The 10,835-nt window shown below is 45.1% G+C and overlaps 1 protein-coding gene across 1 annotated transcript; it reads right to left on the reverse strand.

The window, feature by feature from the left end:
• Positions 1–310: 310 nt before the first annotated feature.
• On the reverse strand, positions 311–10,492 carry LOC307070789 (axin-1-like). The gene is made up of 13 exons (XM_079729440.1): positions 10,343–10,492; positions 8,671–9,328; positions 7,735–7,928; positions 7,472–7,621; positions 7,161–7,295; positions 6,906–7,002; positions 5,969–6,106; positions 5,149–5,557; positions 4,669–4,837; positions 4,231–4,404; positions 3,616–3,915; positions 3,031–3,180; positions 311–2,812 (listed from the first exon to the last, which is right to left on the reverse strand). Exons 2-13 carry the CDS (start codon positions 9,256–9,258, stop codon positions 2,686–2,688), a joined length of 2,631 nt encoding a protein of 876 aa, XP_079585566.1. The 5' UTR covers positions 9,259–9,328; positions 10,343–10,492; the 3' UTR covers positions 311–2,685.
• Between the last annotated feature and the right edge of the window lie 343 nt (positions 10,493–10,835).

Here is a 10,835-nt window from a genome sequence, read left to right on the forward strand (position 1 = left end):
TCATTAAATAACACTAATAAGTCTTTCAATATAAATAGGAACTGTTAGTTTCGACCATAGGATCTCAAATCAGGACTATCAAATATTTAGAGCTCATTAGAGCAATTATTATGATTAACAGACTATTCATGTCTAAAATTATTCAAGAGATTAAATGTGTTTGAAGTGTAGATAGTTATTCAAATACAAGGTTTAGAGACTGAGCTAATTGTTTAGTGATCAAAACATGCTTGTCAAAACTAGACAAATGCCAAAGTAAAAGTCCCAAGTCAAGAGCTCATTCAACATCTTTATTATGAAGTACCTTTTTTCAAAAGAAATGTACAAGTAGAACCAGAACAATGACATCTTGGCGTTTACCACTGAAACAGAAACACCATGGGCATGTGGTGCAGGTTTAAAGTCACGTATGAAATGAGTAATGTACATATTTACAGTACTAGAAGATATATCTGGAACAGATCGGAGTGAGCATGCTTCTAGCTACAAATAAAATAAAACTGAAAAATAAAAGCTTACAGTAAAACCATGGATTGGTTCCACTTATCCAGACTGGTAACATGATATAAAAGGCACTGTGTTTCACACTAGTTGACAATACAAGACAGCTTTTCCATCTCTTAAGTAATTATAATAATCACAAAAACAATTCTTATAATATTCATTCATCCGTCCTAGGACATTCTTTTAAACAAAAATCCAATGACATTAACCAACAGCGGACCCTAGCCACCTGCAAAAGAAACATTAAAATAAAATAGATAATTCAATCATCTTATCATCAGGAAAACATATCACATAAAGAACATGCTTGGTGATTATTAAACTTACTTTTTTTGTATAAACATATATATCTAAAACTTTAAATTTCATATTGAAGGCATAATGAGTTGGAGCAAGGTCTTTTTTCCCCCATATATATATTTTCCCTTACAAAAATTGATCAAGGGCAAATTGGACATGAACATTCCCCATAATATAAAATCTCTTTGCTCTTCTTGAGTACACTGTAGACACTGAGCAGTATGTGTGTCACAATACGACAGATTTAACATGGCCAACTGTTTTTGAGACAAAAAAAATATTAAAATATAATGCACTCCCATTAGAGACAAAAAAACAACACAAATGAACACCGGATGACACAAAAATACATTCACTACAATTAGCTGGTGTGTAGGAAATGCAGTCTGTTCCTGGGATGCTCCTTTTGTCTTTTTGGGCTGAAAGGTAATTTTCTAAAGATAATTAATCTGGGAGTGGAGCGACTGTACAACCTTGTTTTGATATTTTTAAAAAGATGCAGGATATATTTACTTATTTTTAGAGTTAAAATATTACACCCGATACTGACGGATTTAACGGCACAGAGAGACAACGATTATGCATTTAGGACGCACAACAGGCTCTTTGGCTGGGTTTCGAAATACAGATGTGCACGCACACATTGCACAAAAAAAAAAGCACACCAAAAAAATAAGCGCAGGCATACATAAAAAACAAACGGCATTGGCCATGGGCCTTGGTTTGTTCATAGGGTCTTACATTAGGATACCGTGACCAGCCAGAAACAAAAAGATGCTACAATTCATAGCGGAGCGGCTGTCGGATGGGAGAAAATTTTCACTGGATTTTGAAGAATGGCCATGAAAAAAAACTGTGTGATATGGATGACACCAAAAAAAAAAATTTGACTGCACTGAAAGGACTAACCTTTAAAACGTACACAACACATTTATACAACATAAACGTTGACATACAAAGAATGTATAGGCTGTGTTAACACCTAATAGTACCTGCCTTGTATATACATAATGCAAATAAAACAGGTAGTTAGGATACTTGCCAAATCAAAAATACATAGCTTTGGTAAACAAGTCACGTGTGGTGACTCTGGCCAATCATCAGAATAGTGTGATCTTATCAGAACATGACATCTAGGACTCAGAAGGGGCGCATGTTCCTGTGTCAAGTTTTCCTGTGCTGGAGACGCACGCTAAGGATATATTTCCGAGAAGGAAAGATAAACATGACTCCTGTCTTTTGTAGGGGGGCGGGGGGTAAAAAGAAAACACAACTGATCAGGAAGCGTACGGAAGGCAGCGAGACTCCAGATAGAAACATAGCTGCATTCTCTGCCGACCCAAGCACCAAGAGTTTCTGTGGTAATGTAGCAGCATCGTAATGGTATGCAGAGGCGAGGAGGTACTCCCTCCAGAGCGATGGAAGTGGAAGACTGGTTCACACCTCCTTCCAGCCGTTCCCTCGTCCCCGCCGCACGCCCCAAAAGCAGTGGGAATCCGGTTAACTCGAGCATATTACCCGGCATCTCCGACGGAGACCAACGCCTGATAAATCCATAACCCTTCGTCAACTCCGCCCTCGTCAACATCATCTCCTTGTAAGACCTTTCGACCTTCCCTCAAACTAGGACCTCGAGACTTGACTGCACTGAATCCCCCCCTCCCACTTAAAATACTCTTGAGGCCTAGTTCCCTACCTGCTCAACCCACATTCTCAATTCATCACATTCCACCCTCCATCGTTCCACTCGCATTTATTCCTTATCCGTCGTCCCGCAGAATCTTGATACCAAAAGTCTGCCGTCATCCTTGTAACCTCTCCCTGGACCCACATTTGCATCCTTCTCTCCCTGTTTCCAAGCGACCTGGCACCACCCATCTGTCAGTCTATCTTCTCCACCTTCCCGATGATCTTCTCCTCGAAGATGGGCAAGATGGCGTCCTCCTCGCGCACCTCCTCGAAGACCACGCCGCAGTCAAACTCATCGCTCACCTTCTTGAAGTAGAACCTGAAAGCGGGGTGGGAAAATCAAGCCATGTTTATATTGGCTGTACTTTTCCAGTAATTCATTGATCCATTCATACAATTATATTAATGTTTTTATGTTCATATTGATTCATTCTTGAGTCAAACAATCATAATGAATAAATTAAGGTTACCAATTGGAATGTAGGGTAAGTTTGAATTCTTAATACAAAAAACGCATAAGAAAGGACCAGTTCTCACCTGTAATGGCCCTTTTTAGTTAGCAGCTCCTTGAACTGGCCGAGGGTCACCACGCGACCTTTGACCGACGTCCGATAGGGGATGGGCTCTCCACAGAAGTAGTACGCAACCGTTATGTTCTCACACACCTGCCGCTTGCCAGACTTGTGCCTTGGGGATAGAAAGGTGTATGTCAGAATATGCAAATTGTATTCAAATATATGCCCCCCCCGCCCTAGGCAATACACACAAGAACCACATAATACCGGTTTGAATACGTATGTCAAATACGTATGTCAAATATTCACACACTCTTTCACTAAATGAAGCAAAGATCGCTTCATATTTGTAGCACGACCCAAAAATTAACTAAATATTGTTTTTACAGAGCAGAGCATACATGTATGCAGGCTTTTTTAATTTTCCTTTTCTTTCTCGCTTCGTACAGGACTCATGACTATTTTGGACTGGAACATATCAAAAACATTATTTTGTGTCTTTCCTGAAACAGCCTTGTGCTTCGGGATGAACCGATTTGAATAATATTCAAATTCAACCAGCCATCTCCCATCCTCTCCACACACACACACACACACACACACACACCTCTGTTTGGCCTGCTGTATTGCGTTCCTCCGGCGCTCCTCCTCCAACCGGCGCCTGGCCTCCTCCAGCTGGGTGAGGGGGTTAGGGGCAGGGTTGGGGGGCATGGCGGGGTCCTGGATGAAGGGGTGGGAGGGCTGCACCTGGGCAGAGGCGGGGCATGGCATAGATGTGGACGCCGACGAGGGGTTGTTCCGCAGCTGGGCCGAGACCCAGGGGTGGACGGCCCCGGGGCGCTCCACTGAGGTGGGCCGCGGGGGCTCGTTGCTGCCCACCGTCCGCCTGGAGCCACTGGTGCTGCCGCTGGAAGAGCACAGGGCACAGAGAGACCGTGTCAGTGTAATCACACACACACACACACACACACACACACACACACACACTTGGAAGATTTCAGTCATGAAATTAAATTGTTGTTAACAGTAGTTTAGTAACGTCAACAAAGTGATCCATTTTGTAATCTAATCATCCTTACAGTGGAGCAGCACCGATACCAATATCAAGGCCTACATAAAAATACACAACCATCACCAAAAAGTGACATTTTATAGGGCCCTCATACAGGTATGAGAATACCGTGGGGCCAATGTGTGTGACGTGTATGGTGCATCACAGCACCTGTTCTTCTTGTGTCTGAGAGCCTCTCCCTCCATCATCCACTGCAGGATCTTCTGGTTCCTCTCAAGGTCCTCCGTAGGCACCTGAGAGTCCGAGCCCCGGCCGTTCTCCTCCCCTTTGCCAGAGATTTCTGCCTTCTTGACGCTCCGCCGCGAAAGCGTGCTACCTTTACTGCTGCAAAACCCAAACGCACAGACACACACACACACACACACATCAGTGGAGGCCACAGAAAGGGAGCAGGTTTTCCAAAACAATTTCATGCCATGAGCCAATTGTGGAGGCATGTATACAAATTATAAATATAATTGGCTCATATACATATATTTCCATAGTCCACACACTCTTATATAGCAAGACACTTTGAGTTGCGAGCCACGTTCTGAAACGCTTGTAGCACATACACACACAAACACACATGCAAACACACACACATACCTGTAGCCCATGCCGTCCAGCGTGCTAGCTCCAGCGCCGTCGGCATAGTTACGCCCCCTGCCGGCGTACTGGCTGGCAGGCTCTCCGTTCCAGGAGAAGTTGCCCTGGGGCCTGGAGCCCATCTCCTCCTGGCCCCTGTGGTGGTACAGCTGCTTGTGGTGATGCATGCCTAGGACAGAAAACCACAACAACGGTCATACACATTCCTCCCTCTCTTCTGTGTCCCTTTGCATGGTGCTTGGATTTGGGAGTTTTTCCGCTACCCTTCAGAGGAATTAGGGTTATGGGGTAACCTATATCTGCTCCTGTGAAGCCCTTTGAATTTAAATTAACTTGACATATACAATTAATACCATTAGTATAAAATAATAATTATACCAAACATTGGATTTTATAGTGCTTTCCTGAGTACCCAAAGACACAGACAGCAGACACCTGAACCCAAACATCGACAAAATGAACCGCTTCGTCGAACTCTACCTTTCATGGCGGCGGGCGGCACCCCGTGACCCCCGACCCGGTGTGGCGGGTAGTGGGAGGGCGGGTAGTGGGAGGGCGGAGCGATGCCCCCGTCGGGCGACCGCGACGACTTGGGAGGTGAGTGCCGCCCGCCTCCGACCGAGTTGGAGTTGGTCGCCCCCGGCGACTGGCAGCCCGGCGTCTTCATGACGCGCTGCACGTGGTCGTCCAGGATGGACTCGGGGTCGTCGTCGTTGGGGTCCTCCATGGCCACCAGGCCGCCGTAGGTGGCGGCTGCCGTGTTGGCGGTGGAGGTTTCCGAGTAGCGGGCGCCGTACAGGGGAGGGAAGGCGGCGGACAGGGCCAGTGGTATGCTGTGGGAGGAGATGGAGGCCGCCACCGAGACGTCTGCGTCGTCACCTTCCTCTTCCTGCCGGGAATAAGATAAGATAAGGGAAGAGAATGGGTTTGAGCAATGACTGGAAGTATGTACGCTTATGTGTCGACGTGAGCGAACAACAACGCCGAAAATTGCCGATACGAAGAGGTCATGATGGATATTAGGACTTTTAGCCTATATGCTTATGACGTCTTAATTGTCATTTTAAAAACAGTCAACATTTTTCGGTACGGGTATTGAGTGATGATGGTTACATGAGGTTGAAAAAGAAAAATAGGTCTCCACTGTTTCAAAAGTCATATCATTCTCTCATTAGTATTCAATTGGACTATAAAACTGCATAAAGATAAGCCAGTATCGTCACTTTAACGATCTCACAAGTCAATCCCGATGATAAGACAACACCGCTATTCAGAGACACGCAAGTGCAGTGAGACCCACCAGCCGGACTCTCTTCAGCCTCTCCTCGAGTCTCTCCTGGGCCTCCCTTTCCCTCAGAACGGTCTCCAGTCTGCTAATGAGATCCGCTGCAAACCTCTCGGGCTCCACATGGATGTCCTTTGGCACGCGGTACGTGCGCTGCATACATAAACGCAAACAAACAACAAAATGAGCGCCACTAATGCCTGGGTGGCCTATGTGAACTTGTCCTATTTTACATATTCAACTTAACGCTGTCAGGAGAAATAATTGGCACAATGAGCGTAGCTGGGATCAGTGTTCAAGTATAATGCGTACAAAGATCTGTCATTTGGAATAGGCACTTTTAGTATAGATACATAATTCACGGTTGCACTGTTGGTGATTCAGTGCATCGAGCTTGCTTGTCCTTCCCTGTGGCCGACATTTTGTCTCATACTGCTATGTGAAGAGAATAATGTAGACAATCCAAATAGGCTGTAGCCCATAGGACGTCCTTGCTCTGCAAATCAGTTGTTCTTGGCCTACTGGCTTATCAAATCAGTTTGTGATTCTCAAGTTTTAACAGGTACATTTTTTGTGTGGTAGGCAGCTAAATGTACTGTATGCAAAGTTAATGATTAGCAAAAGGCTTATCAACCTTACAAATTTTTCCATTTGTCATTCGCCAATTACAGCATTTGGAGGACATTTCTCCCCTGGTTTACTTTACAACAGTTTTGTTTTTTGCCCACTTGAGCAGCGTGCATGTGAATTGTGGCTTTGATCTAATCTAGGCTTCTGAATGACTAACATGTATTGAATATAGCTTGCTCAACGACTTTCTCAACAGGTATATGAGGTAAGCTTCTTAATGACTTTCAGGTACAGGATGTAGGATTCTGAATGACTGACAGTTAAGTGAGATAGGGGGCTGAATGATTTACAGGTAAATGAGGGAGGCTTCTGAAAGACTTACAGGTATATGAGGTAGGGGGACACGCCCATTAGCTTTGGCACTTTCATGCATCTCGCGTCGATGCTGCTTACGATATCTATATGGAGGAACCCCATCTCTGCATACACACACACACACAAAATAAAACAAGTGTTAGATCAGAAACATCTTCAGAAATTAGCAGCTACGTTGCAACAATAAGCTATATGCTTAAAACGTAATAACTGTGGTCATGAATCAACACATCAAGCGTAGACATTTAAGCGAGACACTTACACACTGCTGTCCGTCAGAGAAAGTGTGTCGGCATCGCTGGACATGCTCTGCTGCTCGCTGTCGTTGGCACTGGTCACCGGTGCTCGGGCATAACCCATGTTTACATAGTACGGATTCACCGGCTCCTTCCATGGCCTGGGGATGACGACAGGGGGGGGGGTTCAATAAATAAAGTGCCCCCAGCCAACATCCACGATAGCGGGATAAAAGGGGGATTAAATACCCGCCACACAAAACCCTTGTCACGTGCACTAGTATGAGTAGACACAACAGCCATGCTGACGAAGCTGAACGATGAATCGCCCACACACCTGTACTCCCTAGCGTCGGGCCTCCGTCGGTTGGCCACGGTTCTCTGTGGCACCGTCTCCATCAGCAGACGCTGTGTCAGCCTCCCTGCAGGCGTGTCCCCACACTCACTCTCATCCTCCTGCTCCTCGTCATTAGTTCCACCTCCACACCTGGTGTGTCCGCCAAGCAAACAAAGCATAGAAGATGAGTGTTGACCTGTAAGCCGTCAGGGACAATTCAATAGAGAAATAGTGGTGCATTATATAAGAGAAAGACGCCCTACCTCCACTCTTCATCCTCCGCAAGCGTGGGTAGGTACCCAGGGACAGACTTGGCCATCCCCGACGAAGGGCTCTGGTCGCTGGGATTAGGTTTGGGGCTCTCCCCTCCTGTTCGTGTGTACTCCAGATAGAGGTCAGACTTGAGGAACAACGGGTAGGTATTCTCCTCCATGGTGGTCTGAATCTCTGTCTGGGCCTGAGTCACGGACACAAACATTGCCATTCGATAGTGCTATACATTTGAAATAGTTATATTTAGAAAGAATGTCGTTTTGCAATTCAATACAATATATGGAAACAGTGATATTACTAATTAACTGCAATGATTTTAAAACAATTATCCTTAAATATAGCATGCAACCCATTAAATAGGAATAAGATAGGATGCATCTCAAATGACAGATTTGTGGCCAAGTCAGTAAACTTAACTCAATTGATTGAGGAGTGTGGTCCATGAGTGAGGTGTTCAGTTTCATTGTGTAACTGCATGCCCTCGAAAAGCCTACTCTGTGTTTTCTGCCCAAATCATACTGGACATGCGACTCTTTTAGGATTTTCTTTTTGTCACCAGTGACAGCCAGCTAACCCATGCAATAATTTACAATAATTTTCCTCCCCCATGGTGCCATTGTCAACAGTGGCCATTTTCTGCATTCTACAATACCGATATAACAATTGTTTCCCTACTAACTTGTCATTTACCAAGCTTAATAAATTCAACTCATTAATCTCAAGCAAAGGTGCAAGAAGCAGCATGTGTGGACCAATTTTGCTTACAATAACAAAAAACATCTGTGATACAGGCAAACCAAACAGAAAGCCTAGTATTTGGTTTGCTGTGTGTCAAACCATGTTGTGGGCCATGTTTCGAAGTTGGTGGGTTAAGGGTGAAAACCCTTTGCGATAAAGAGCCATGGTACTGTCTGTGTTGTAATCACCTGTTCAAACATGGCGGGGTCCGGATGCGGCCTCACCACACAGTCTCTGATGAAGCTCTTGGTGGCGGGCTTGATCTGCCGCGAAACAATCCCAGTGCCATCTACAATGTACTTCCTGTAAATAGCCTTAGCCAGCTTGGACCTCTTGTCTTGGCTGGTTTTGCGGAATCCCGAGCAGGCAAACCAAAAGTCAAGAAGGTCCGCACACCCTTCCTGGCACAGGAAGTTACGGAACAGCTGGATTCCTTCCTGGTCATCTAGAAGAGAGTGAAGTGACTCGGCCCATTTCAAGTATGGCGGCGTTGGTGAGGCCGAACCCTCGGGTTCGTAGCCCAGATCCAGGTCCGGGCGACGCGGGGTCGCCGCTGACGAGGATGGCGTGTAGCTTGGTAGATCGGCCATTTTGGAGGACAAAGACGACGGGGGAAAGTAGAGGGTCTGGGACTGGACCGGAGGGTCGACATCAGACCCCTCCTCGCCAGGGACTGGAGGCCGTGGAGCATCCTCTGTGAAGTGGGTGGGGCCGCTGTGTGTGGCCACAACCCCTCCCCGGTACCCAATCCCATGTAATTCTCTGACCACACTCATGTCTCTGACTGCAGGAAGCCAAGGTCAGATCTTCCTCTCCAGCAATGAGTTTGTTGACAAACGAGTGTCCCTATGATGGGTGACAAGAAACATGATATAACTTAGTAAATGTTTGTTACGCACGCCAACAACATGTCCAATAGGTACCAAACACAATACATGGAATACTATTCCTGCTCATACTTGTATTCGGTTGTTTACTTCAATACTCGTCTGACCGTTACAACTTATAATACAAAAAATAGACGAGGAGGAATTAGTTACCAGACGAGTGAAGTTCATCAGAATAATAACATTTACACTCCAGTGACCCAAACACGTCTCAACACTGTGGGATGGTGTTAGCTAAATTAGGTAAAGAAAACATGCCTGTTTGAGAGCAATGGGACCTAGCATAGAATATTGTTTACACTGTGTTTCAGCAGGCTCCTTATATTACGAATAAAAACGAAAAAGACAGCATCCTCGGAAATTGAGAACATTAGAAGCGAAACGGCTACATGTAAAGTCGCTCACATTAGCAGAAAGCCCTTACTGAAGCCCAAGTTTAACGAGCAAGTTTAAAACTCCACATTACGGTACAGTTCTCTCCTCAGAAGCTGGCGTCAAACTCCAAGACATCACAACTTGGGAGAGAAGCCTGTGTCTGGACGACTATAGTACGTTAACTAGCTACCTAGCTCTGCAGCAATGCCACCACCAAGTGCCAATGCTTTGAAGTGGGAATCTCATTCATCTTGGCCTGCAAAGGCGGTGGGGGGATGGGTATAGAAACAAATTCTACTATCACACAAGGCGGGCCTGTGTAGCGTTACTTCAAAATCTCTCAAGTTCCGCATAGGCAATCTAGTTGGATAAAGTAGTGGGAATAGCCAACGCGAAGAAGTTTGTGGAAAGTCACGTTGGTAGACGTTAACAAAACCTTCGACCATGGATCAAACAACAGAAAACGGGAGGGCACGTTTTTCCACTCTGTTCGTTGCGGCAGCCTGCAGCGCCAGCTAGCTACCTTGGTGTGCTAGCTAGTTCGGCTAGCTAGAGCTACGTTATCGGCCGTTGTTTTTATCATAAGTATCCTTCCTACCGTCTCTGAAGGCCCGTTTCCCTTAATCCACCGCATCGGGGATACTGGCGTGGTCTATATGCTCCCAGACGTAACATAGGGACCAATTTTCAATATAAAATATAGAGAAAATAATCCTCCGTGTAGTCCTTAGCCTTCCATGGTGGTTGGCTTCTGTGAGCAATAATACAGAGGCAGTGAATACGTGCGCGTACCGTGCTGTGCGTGATGCGAGCGCGTTCGGTGCTAGATTTAGAGTAAATAGATTAACATTAAGTTAGGAAGGGACATTACAGTTTAGTTTTATCCGTTAATATAGTTATGAATCAAATGCATAACTCCATAAATGTTATACAAATAAAAGTTTGTTTAGGTTAGGATTCCTTATTTAGCGAACTAAATTAATTTTAGTATGTACATATTATGCCACTCTAAAGATATAACAATTTCTAAAGATTTCCAATAATGGTAATATTAAAATAAAAAAGGATTCTAATATTTCCATACGTTGTAT

This window comes from Pollachius pollachius, assembly GCF_949987615.1.
Source record: "Pollachius pollachius genome assembly, chromosome: 2".
Taxonomy (NCBI): Eukaryota; Metazoa; Chordata; class Actinopteri; order Gadiformes; family Gadidae; genus Pollachius; species Pollachius pollachius.